Raw genomic sequence first — 10805 nt, forward strand, 5'->3', positions numbered from 1 at the left:
CAAACCAGCGATGGATGAACGCAAATGCAATGGTCTGAGTCTCTGCCGATCTGCTTTGAGCATATAATGACAAAACTGTCGCAATCAAACTTAAACTGCCCTCTACTGTTGTGTGCTGATTTGCTAGCGATTCGTGGTGGCCTGCACTGGCTTCATTATTGGGATGAATAGCAGATCAGGACCTGGATTCGGCCTGGCACTTTTCCTCGAGAGCGGGAAGCAAAATCCAGATCACGTGATCAGATCTGGAATAGTCTAAACTTACAAAACGGGAAATAGGAGATGTTTATTATAATCAAAAAGAAAACATGAATAGACGAATTCAACATAAGTTACAAAATCGCATTACTTAGCGAGAACCTCGACAAACTCTCTAGCGTCCTCACCCTCGGCCCATAAATATGCGCTCATCCATCCCCCCATCTCCCGATATGTGATAATAGCCTTAAGCACTTTTCGGCGAGTTTCGATATCATACCCTTCCTCTCTCAGTTTGGGAATCACCGCTACCAGTTTGGCAAAATCCTCACGTTTTTTATCCTCTCTTTTACGTCGTCTCTCCGCTTTTTTGATAACCTTTTCCTCTTCTCTCTTACTGATTTTGAGCATCAGATTAACAAAAACTAGCAGCAGCTCTTGAAATGATGCGTCCATCATCCGCTCTCGTGAACTATGAGGACCCAGAGGACTTCCCTCATCAGAGTCCGAGCTCCATTCATGTTCCAAGTTCGAGCCAGTTTCCAAAGAATCCAGATCAATGACGGGGTTGGCTTCTGTAACGTTTGACGACGACGCCGTTGATGAATCCCGGCTCGCGCGCGAAGCGAGAGTAGCTGCTCTCAACATGTTTCTCTCGCAATCTTCGCGAAGCGTATCATGAGAGACACGCCCGGTCGCTGAAGTTTTTCTTCTGAGCGATCGATCTTCTTCATCATGGCAAATGGTTTGTTGTGGAGCTGCTTCTATTGTTTGTTGTTGTGTAAACAATCTCATGAGACGCGTAGCGCGTAGCCGTGCCAGTTGAGTTGTCCCAGCCAAACCTTAATTTTGCTACGGAATGCACCCAGAATAAGAAGCGTCTCCCTAAAGTGGCTCTTTGAATATACATTGATACTGAAGCATTACATTAGCAAGAAATAGTTTTAAAAAACGGTTTACAGACAAATAAAATTATCAGAGCCAGCAGGAAGAGCTACCCTTAGTTGGTCCTCAAGCTCATACGCCGGAGCAAGCTCGCAAATCTTGATTGATTCCTACGCTCGTCGCGCTCTGCCCGTATCCTCGCCCTAGTGGCCGCATATCTTCTGCGATAATCTTCGCTACTAGAAAGCACCTTTCGAGTGCTGGTTTTAGCTTGATGAGCTGTCATGCCGGGATTGCTTGGTGATACGTTGCCGAGCGTGGATTTCGCTGTATGGGATCGCTTGCTGGTGAATGGCACTCTTGATCTATATTGAGTCCGTGTCGGCAGTCGGCCCCACCACTTCCTATGACTCCGAGCAGACTCAAGGTCATAGTCAACTGGAGCGTTGGAAACTGTTGGAAAGAAGGTCAAAGAATCACATTCATCGACACTGTCATTCTCATCACCGTTTCGGATGGGAGTTACATGGCGCAACTGAGGTCTGACTGTCGATGCTGGTGCCAACGCAGTTGTAGACGCCGGATCCGAGGCAAGAGTGATTCTGAGTGCCGAGTCATCGTTGCCATCGCTAGACGCCGTCTGACTCCGGTTCGCCATTTTGGCGGTCATAGTTGACATAGCTGGTACGATGGATGTTTCTTTAGTGCCACTAGACCGGTTCAGTCGTCGTTTGGAGAAGGTGTCTTCGGAAGAGGAACTGGCAAGCGGAGTGAGAGTATCCGGTTCCCGCCCCTCCTCATTTAAACGGTTATCGAGCCAGAACTGTACAAAGTCTTCATCCTCTGTCAGTCCTTCTCCAGCATCCTCGAACTCCTCGCTATCGATTGTCCATGCTGACGCCGGCGTTGCCGTATTTTCCCGTAAGGGATGCAGAAGCGGTTCCTCATCACTTCCAAGTCGGCGGTTCAATTCTGCTGTGACCTCGTACCAGTTATTCAGCACCGAGGTACTCAGATCCGAAGACTGCAAGAGCAATGCCCCGTCAGCCAGTAAACTTCTGTATTCTGTCTGATCCGCTGTCTGCTCCTGCAATCTCATCTGACCATATGTCGAGTTATAATCCTCCCTTACTGGAGCAAAGTTTGTGTTTAGCTGCCGACGAACTGTCAGTGCTTTTGTTCTTGTTGCCGTACGCGGGGTGATGTTTTCCGCGTCCTCGTGGTATGCTATCGGTGGTGTGGGTAGCGTGCTTTTGCTGCTGACTCTGCTGATATTGCTTCTGTGTGTAAGCTCCACCTCAGTCGAGTCTTTGTTAGCAGCATTGTCAAGATCAATCGGCTCGAACTCCGGCAGCGGGGGTAGAAGATCCCATTCCCACGCTTGTTTAGTTTTTGTGCTTGAGTCTTGGTAAACCCTTAGTTAGATTATCTTTGATCTTGATATAGCAATTCACGTATTCTTACCATCTCTGTGGTCTTTGTCTACACCAGCAAGACTAGTTTTCCGATCAAAGATATCATCATCGCAGTCACCGAGCGCAAGCGACGCAAGCGCAAATGATTTGAAGGATCTGACAAGCTCCGAACTCGTACTGCTACATCCAACATCAGTGTGAGGCATTGCACTTAGATCAGCCAACGCATTGGTTTGGTGTCTGTCTGTGACAGCGACTGGAGAGTCATGGGAGATAGTGCCGACGGAGTCTCTCTTGTCCCTAGAATATGCATATATCGTTGCTATTGCTTCATATGCTGCTAAACAACAATTCTAGATTAGTATCACAACTACCTGAGGTTATAGAGAGTAATTTTTATCTAAATTCGGACGGAGATCAGCCAAAAATAAACCATACTAAACTCGGTGTCCGCAACCGCTTCCACTTCGCAATCCATCTTCCCGGCATTATCAGACAGATAGCCAGCAGAACTGTCAATATACCGATGTTGGCCGTAATCAGTCTGTTTGTCCGTAGTCAACTTGAGCGCTAAATCAATGCCCGAGAAGACCGCGTATTCTTTGTTTTGCTGCTTGATAAAGTCAGTCAGTGCCTCGAGACGAGCACTGAGCAGTGCTGCCTCAAACTCGCTGAATTGCGCCATGAAGTCCTCGTCGATTTGAGACTCCGCGTCAATGCTATTGGCAGAGAGGATCCTGCTGATGTCTAGATGAAGTAGTTGCGAAGCTACGAGGAGATCTGGGAGGAGGATCGCACATAGCTTGCTTTGTGTAACACCCGCAGCGGAATACTTAATAAAAATGCCTTGTATTCGACTGCTAAAAACTTGCTTGACCATCATACAAGAACAGAAACAAGAAATGCAGGAGCACATAGAATCATGATAAATAGAAAGAGAAACATGAATTCAATATCAATAACATGCAACAAAGACGAAAACACAAGACCCAGTACGTGAAAGCATTAACAATCTTGATAACCGAGAAGAGAAAAAGGAAAAACAACCACCTTCATAAAATGCCACTCGTAAGATCATCAAAGAAAATCGTGTAAGAGAATGAAATAGAAACCACCCACTCGAAAACATTGCTTAGAAAACGTTAAGCACCCGAAAAGAACTGAAACCTGTCCTCCAACGTCAAAAATGAAAAAGAACTTATAAGGTAAAACTGATGAAATACAGAAGTAAAGTCGTAACCCCGTCGACAAAATGAGCCGGTATATACAAAGCAAGACATGAAAAAGCAGAGCAGAACAAAACATCAAAAAATAAAAAGACGATAACAAACCAACCCTGACAATACGTGATATGCTACCGCTCATCGGCACACGTATCTATCACATCCACGAGCCTTCCTCACAGTTACAGGTCAGCCATAGGCGTAACCGAGTATCCCCAAACCTCCTCAAAAGTCTTCTTGCCCTTGGTTTCAGGCACAAACTTGAACGTGAGCAAGAAGTAGAAAAGCGCGATGCCGGAGAGAATGAAGAACACATATCCTCCGATAGCCTCGTTGAGAATGGGGAACAGGTAGGCAATGAAGAATACAGAGAACCAGTTGCAAACAAAGCCTGTGCTCTGCGCAACTCCGACTGAGCTCGCCTCCGTCAATTCGGGCACAATCAAGAACGGGATAGGACCGAGACCAACTGAGAAGAAAGCCACAAAGACAGTGGCGGCGATTCCGGAGAGAACGGTGACGCTGTACAAGATTCCAAAAGCAAGGCAAAATGCCGAGATGCACATGCCACCAATGGAAGAAAGCAATAGCGGCCGACGTCCGACGCGGTCGACAAATGGAGCAACTCCGAGATTGACGAGACAGTTGAGGAGTGAGATCAGGACATTGACGAGAACGGCACCGTTAGGGAACAGTCCCGAAAGAATAGTAACTCCATAGAAAATCATAGTGTTGATTCCGCAAAGCTGCTGCGCAGTCAGGATTCCAATGACGCAAATCATAGGCCGTCTGTAACTAGGAGAAACGAGGAACTCCTTGTACGAAATCTTGTAGAAATCCCGAGGGCTGTTGGTCTCGACTGAGCGCAGAGTACCTTCCTCGGAGGAGTTGATAACTGAAAGTGAAGTGTCCTTCTTGATCGCATCAACCTGCTCAGTGATCAATTCAGGAGTGATCTGTGCCACCGAGTCAGCATCATCAGCGACCTCGGACAAAGTCGAGTCTGACGAGGATCCGGAAGTGTGGGTGATCACAACCTTGATAGTCTCCATCGTGCTCTGGTCTTTCCAACTCTCAATCAACATATCAATCTCCATCAATTCCTCGCCAACCTCAGGCCCATCAGTCAATCCACGAAGCTTGACGAGTGACACGCGCGCGTCGTGAGCACGATTTCGCAGCGTGAGCCACTTTGGTGACTCCACGCAGAACTGAATCAATATCAAATTGGCGAATCCAATCATACCGCCGATAGACAAAATGATACGCCAGCCAGTGAAAGTCGACAAGAAAATTCCAAAAATCTGAGCGCTGAGAATTCCAATGTTGACAAACTCCTGCGTCATGGCGCCGATCATGCCGGTGATTGTAGGTGGACTAATCTCGTTGAGGTACATAGGCGTCACGATCAAAGACGCACCCGCGCCAAATCCAGCAAACAGTCGGCCCAGCATCAGTAAACCAAAATTTGTCGAGACAGACATGATAGCAGGTCCAATAATGAAGCCGATGCAATTAATCATCGTCAGCCCGCGACGGCCAAACTTGTCGGCTCCGCGGCCTCCTAATGTGGCACCAACGAAACCACCGACACTGAAAATCGAGTTGACAAGACCGATCTTGTTTGCATCCATAGGAATACAGTCGACCAAAGCATTTGTACCAAACATGTACTCATCCCTGTATTTGATTTGGCACGAAATATATGCCTCCGGCGCGTTCAATTCCGACTACATCATCATGAACTATCAGTTAGCCAAGCGCACCCCACATATTTCGTCTGTGAAAATTCCATTCTCAACTCACCAGATGATATCCAAACTGTAGAGCACCTAGACAGATAACCGCGACATGGAACACCAGCCGAGGTGTAATCTTTGCCTTTGCCATAGTATCCGTTGCTCCCTTCTGTTGATTAGATAACCCGATAGAGGGATAAGATAAGCAGCCGATAAATAGTCAAAGAGTGACGCTGCTCAACAGCTCGTCGAGATATAAGGAAAATAAAACAAATAGGAAAGAAACAAAAGGTTCCAATCTGCTTTACTTGACTCCAACTTTGTGAACTGGGGGAGAGACGCCAAAAACGCAGGTGGATGGTTAGGTGGGCTTGGAGGGCATGCCGGTGCACAAACCCCAGCACAGATTGTGAGCACAGACCGTCAGCGATAAGAGCGAGTCAAAGGCAGCAGCCCTATTTAGACTCGTCGCCGTCGGCCCTCTGCTCAACGACGGCCAGCAAGGGCTCGAGCGCCCGCACACCTTTTACTATTAAACGTCTTCTTTAATCTTGTCTGCCGAGCTTTATGTAGAGTGAGATATTGCTAGTTCATTTGTACTTGAAGATCATAAAAAATACATAAAGCAGAGCAGAGAAGAGCAGCGGCTCTTAGTCGCAAATATTGTTTTCTTTCATTGCACCATTGCAGCATTATATACGGCGCAAAACAACGCGATAAGAAAATAAAGCAAAACCAACATAAGCAAAAAAAATAGAAAAATGATTCCCATAAATTTGACCCGAGAGAAATGAGGAGATTGCCTGAGGATTTTAGCGGATACTCGCATGTAGGCGCATCAGCAGGATGATTTGTCGCTTGGCTGCATTGCAAGGAGAGTATCCAATCTGATCGCTTTCAATACGATCAAGCAGCTGGACAGACTGATGTTATCCATGAAGCAGTCGTAGAGGCAACAGGCAGGAGCGTTGAAGAAAGTCAGCAGATGAGTTACATGACCAAAACTTCACTGAGCCAATGACGAATAACAACTTCGCCCTCTTCCATTCCCTTCCAATCCATATGGCGCACAATGACAGCAGCGTGTGCGGCTTTCGTCTTTGTAATATGGACAGGAAACTTCTTCCACGGAACCGTATTCAAGGATTGAATCATCTTCGACTGCAGATCTGTGATCTCCAAAGGAGGAACGTGGTAATAGTTCTTTTCATCAAACGTGCCAGCAAGAGAGTTATCCTCAGACATCAGTTCGTCGACATGCGAGTGAGACATGCTGTACGGTATGAAGTCGCCCAAAACGGTATCGACGACATCTTCGATTTGCTCATCGATATTGAGAAAACGAAACTCGTCCATTCCGTAGCGTCCCTTGCGCTTGGAATGAAACTCTCGCAAACGGCGAGACGAGTAAAAGGTCTGTATAGCTGCAGAAATAAGGTATGCAAGCACATAAATGGGCGAGATAATAAAGAGATTCAAAAGAGTCATAAAAAAAGCAGGCAAAACGCTTACTCCTGCGCGCAAACCCGATGTGCCGGATACCAAGTTCATGTCTGGATCCTGCCCACGCAAAATAGGCGAGATTGGGTTTGTAACGTCGACAAGAGTTGGCTCATAGCCAGGCAAGTAGTTGACAGACACATTATGCAGATCGACAAACGGGTCGGTATGAGAGATGCCAGCGGTGAACCACGACGTGCGGCGGTCGTTGACAATGTTCGCATACAGCGCATGATTGGAGAACAGCAGAAGAGCATGGTAGAAAATCGAAGACTTATCAGCCAGAAGTGACATCAGGGGCCGGTCGAAAGTAGAGAACTTGTCGATCTGGAAGAGCTGGCGGCCAGTTGCGGAAAAGGTTCGCGGAATGCAGGTATTGAAGATGGTCGTTGGCAAACCCTTTCCTGGAGCTCTCACGCCGATATGGGGCGTACAAAAAGTGGTGAAGTTCTGGAGGAAATATACGTTAACAACAGTATGGCAATAATTATTAAAAATTGAGAAAAGGAAAAGAGGGGGCATCTGTCACTACTACACGTGTTTTCACGTGCTCATATATGTAAAAACGGTTTCAGAGTGGGTGAACCATTTCGTTACAAGTATAGTAAGACAAGAAGCGTCGAAAAGGGGAGATTAAAAGAGATAGAAGTGGAGATAATGAACTTACCACTGGTGTTACTTTCTTAAAGATTCCTCGTTGGTACAGAAGGCCGATCGCATAGCGCGCCATGAGGCCGCCAAGAGAATAGCCAGTGATCGATATCTTGTTTATGCGGATTCCCTGGCGCTCGTAGTTATCGAGAGCTTGCTCGATCTAGACAGAAATGTTCAAATGTCAGAATGCTGTAGATCGAGAAAAGCAGAGGAGAAACAAAATCGTCGACTGACCTCGAGTGCGACTTTCTCGCCACACATGTCTATCCCGTCGTAGGTGAGGTAACCCTCATTTGATCGGGTGACCAAGACATACGGCTTGCGGTACTTGCTATTCTTTGCAAGCTTACCGGATTCACAGAGACTCTCAATGCGACGACGGATCTCTTCATCCGACAACTGCTTCTGAGGCTTCACATCGTTTGAAGAATCAGAAGAGGGCGAGCCGGCGGGTTCGGTGGTTGAGGCATCGTTATCAGCGGTTACCTGCGGCGCAATATCGTCGAAGGTGTAGTATTGGTCGATAGCACGACATACATAGTCAAAGTGCGAGACGTTTCCCCAGAGGCTGTACATTAGATAGAAAGAAGTTAGCAGAGAGTACGGGGGATCCCGGGAGAGGGAGAGGATCGGAAAGGAAGGTGAGCACGTGCCCGTGGATAAGAACGAGAAGATGGTCGGACCGATGATCCATTCAGCGCGCAGCAGGATAATAAGAAGAAGGCTGGCAAAAACGTAGAGAAGGGAAGGAGGGAAAGGAAAGAGAGAGAGGAGGGAGGAGAGAGGAAGGAGGAGAGGAGGAGCAGGAAAGGAGGAGAAAGAGAGCAGGAAATGTGGATCGAGAGCATCCGGTTTTTACTTTATCCGCGCGGCCAGCATTGATCTCCGAACAATGGCCTGGCCAGCACCCGCTGCGTACGCTGTCTTACGGTACTATCTACGCATTACGTATGCTCACTTATGCTATCGCTCTTTTACTGTTCCTCCTGTCCCTCTTCCGCCAAAATCGTGGATCTTTGGGCGGAGCAAGTCGGAACTCAGAGAGAGGAGCCATCGGAGAGAGGCGACAGCTCAGGCCAACAGTTGCTGCTGTAGTGGCGTCCTGCAGGCAGGCGACTGACTGCCAGAAAGCCAAGTTAATGCTTCTCCTTAAGGAAGGAGGTGTAGGGTTTAGTTGACTCAGACAGGCAGTTATCAGATTCCACGCTTATCGACGTTATCGACATATTTAACTTCTTAGTAAGTGCTTAGTCGTGTGCTCATAAATTCTCCTCCTAACGTTTTCTCTCCGGCTGCGACCTCAACAATTGACGATATCCACTGCAAACTACGATGTAGTCCCTGTACCGCCTAGCAGATCCTAAATGCTGCTAGTAAAGTCCGTGATCATACTCACAGAATAATCAGGGTCTGTATATCCGCACGAATCATCACCCGCGTCGGTATATATAGACACTGAGTAGATGAATGTGTCTTGGAACGCCGTTGGAGCCTGTAGTGGTAATCGTTAAATCGTTGTTTATCACACAATGGCAATAGGCAGTATACAGTGCCTACCTGAAATAATATAGTGGTGCTATTAGCTGAGCTAGAAAAGTCGTCGCAGATAGTCACAGTCGTGCCATTCCATCCATAATTGTAGATATCTTCTTGAGTCCAGACGTCCTGGTATAATACAGAGTCGGAATCCGTCTGCTTTATCGTCACCATAAAAGCCGTCACATCCTAAGGGTTGTCAATACAAGTTAGACTCAGCTATCCGGGGAGAACGTGTGTAGACATACAGAAGTAGAATCATATCCATCACTCAGGTGGACTTTAAAAGAGTATCTGATGCGATAATCGACAACATCGTCGGCAGTATCAAAGTATCTGACATACTCTATCAGCGTATCTCGAAAACTGTTGTCATTCGCCGCTATATCATCTGGCACTCCGGCAAGATACACTCCTGCGGTGGAGTTGTCGTTCCATTCAATGAAGTAGTAAATAAGCGTGTTGTTGTAATCGTCGCTCGTATAATCCCAAAAAGAAGTTCCCCAATCATGGCTCGTAAGCCCCTCCAAAATATTAAAGTCCGGAATACAAAAGGTATCTGCGATGATAGTCCCGTCACTATCGCCGGATTCGGTGTTTGACTGAATAGTCCTGTTGCCAGGGTCCAAAACCACATCCAAAAGAGTAGGATAATTGGAGTCAGCAGAATAGCATGAAGTGTCGGTACTATTGAAATGCTGGCAGAGTAGAGGTACCCCCACTGCGTGGACGGTGAAATCTAGACAAGAAAACAGAAGGGCATTCGCTGCCGTAAGGCGGTCGTCTTCGAATAATATTCCAGCTCTTCTATGCTCCATCGACCCAGTCAATTAATATCATATCAGCATTAAAGATGATCTAGAGCACGGGAAATTGGCAGGGCGATATGTGCGTGTTGGATATGCAGATCATGACATCAACTGAAGTGCACGCTCATTTAGTACTGCTCAGATCATCAGGCAGCAGTAGCCTTATTCCGCAAGACATTACATCCGTCTGAATTATTTGCGACCTCAATGTAAATCTCGCCATCTAGAGTCTGTTTAGCAGTACTTCCATACCAGCTCTTCTCCAATTGACATACGCTCCATGAAATTATCTTTGCTCGTTGGCGGGGTCTTTGTTAGGGATGCACGAGCCGCAATAGAAGTGAACCGTGATTGCAAACCCTACACTGCTTGTATGCTGATATCATATTTACAGTAAACTGTCTACATTGAAGATAATAGCTGTTGACAAACTGAAATTGTAGTGACAATCTATGAAGTTCTAAAATTGTTCTCGTTTGATGGTTGATAGTGATTAAGCCAGAGGAAATTAACTTGGTGAAAAAACAGGGCTTTTGGCTAACGATATCAGGATACTGCTCCCTATATCTGAAGATCTAATGAACAACTTCACAGCAATTTCAAACCTTGGGAGGCTGTAAGACTTGCCAGTAGAGTGTTGCGGACACTACAAATCATTGACAGAGTTTGATATCCTGCTTGTACTGTAATTGGGGTCCGAATATGAGCAGGAATCATCGTCGATGGAGTAGATAGCCGATGAGAATATGAATGTGTTCTGGTAGGTTACTGGAGCCTATACCAATGGTAATTCTTGAGTCAGTTTTATGTCAAAAGAAAGACACAGTCAATCCTCTGTTCCTCTAA

The 10805-nt window shown here is 46.6% G+C and overlaps 6 protein-coding genes across 6 annotated transcripts; all 6 read right to left on the reverse strand.

Annotated features, from left to right (window-relative positions):
• Positions 1–269: 269 nt before the first annotated feature.
• On the reverse strand, positions 270–1125 carry BZA70DRAFT_270629 (uncharacterized protein; the record flags this gene model as incomplete). The annotated part of the gene is made up of 1 exon (XM_064911329.1): positions 270–1125. A coding segment is annotated over exon 1 (644 nt), but the record flags the coding sequence as incomplete, so codon positions are not given.
• On the reverse strand, positions 1125–2801 carry BZA70DRAFT_5708 (uncharacterized protein). Its single transcript, XM_064915220.1, has 2 exons — positions 2548–2801; positions 1125–2487 (listed from the first exon to the last, which is right to left on the reverse strand). The coding sequence occupies exons 1-2, from the start codon at positions 2702–2704 to the stop codon at positions 1199–1201; spliced, it is 1446 nt and encodes a 481-aa protein (XP_064770197.1). The 5' UTR covers positions 2705–2801; the 3' UTR covers positions 1125–1198.
• On the reverse strand, positions 2802–3658 carry BZA70DRAFT_5707 (uncharacterized protein). The gene has a single exon (XM_064915219.1). The coding sequence runs from the start codon at positions 3412–3414 to the stop codon at positions 2899–2901; it is 516 nt and encodes a 171-aa protein (XP_064770198.1). The 5' UTR covers positions 3415–3658; the 3' UTR covers positions 2802–2898.
• On the reverse strand, positions 3659–5714 carry BZA70DRAFT_5706 (major facilitator superfamily domain-containing protein). Its single transcript, XM_064915218.1, has 2 exons — positions 5528–5714; positions 3659–5451 (listed from the first exon to the last, which is right to left on the reverse strand). The coding sequence occupies exons 1-2, from the start codon at positions 5609–5611 to the stop codon at positions 3904–3906; spliced, it is 1632 nt and encodes a 543-aa protein (XP_064770199.1). The 5' UTR covers positions 5612–5714; the 3' UTR covers positions 3659–3903.
• Positions 5715–6369: 655 nt separating this feature from the next.
• BZA70DRAFT_5713 (putative serine esterase-domain-containing protein) lies at positions 6370–8451 on the reverse strand. Its single transcript, XM_064915221.1, has 4 exons — positions 8268–8451; positions 7849–8182; positions 7628–7774; positions 6370–7410 (listed from the first exon to the last, which is right to left on the reverse strand). Exons 1-4 carry the CDS (start codon positions 8306–8308, stop codon positions 6451–6453), a joined length of 1482 nt encoding a protein of 493 aa, XP_064770200.1. The 5' UTR covers positions 8309–8451; the 3' UTR covers positions 6370–6450.
• Positions 8452–8992: 541 nt separating this feature from the next.
• Positions 8993–10250, reverse strand: BZA70DRAFT_270636 (uncharacterized protein). Its single transcript, XM_064911330.1, has 2 exons — positions 9399–10250; positions 8993–9339 (listed from the first exon to the last, which is right to left on the reverse strand). Exons 1-2 carry the CDS (start codon positions 9966–9968, stop codon positions 9007–9009), a joined length of 903 nt encoding a protein of 300 aa, XP_064770201.1. The 5' UTR covers positions 9969–10250; the 3' UTR covers positions 8993–9006.
• Positions 10251–10805: the final 555 nt, after the last annotated feature.

The sequence above is a fragment of the Myxozyma melibiosi genome (genome assembly GCF_037950935.1).
Source record: "Myxozyma melibiosi strain Phaff 52-87 chromosome Unknown BZA70scaffold_1, whole genome shotgun sequence".
In the NCBI taxonomy this organism is placed as follows: Eukaryota; Fungi; Ascomycota; class Lipomycetes; order Lipomycetales; family Lipomycetaceae; genus Myxozyma; species Myxozyma melibiosi.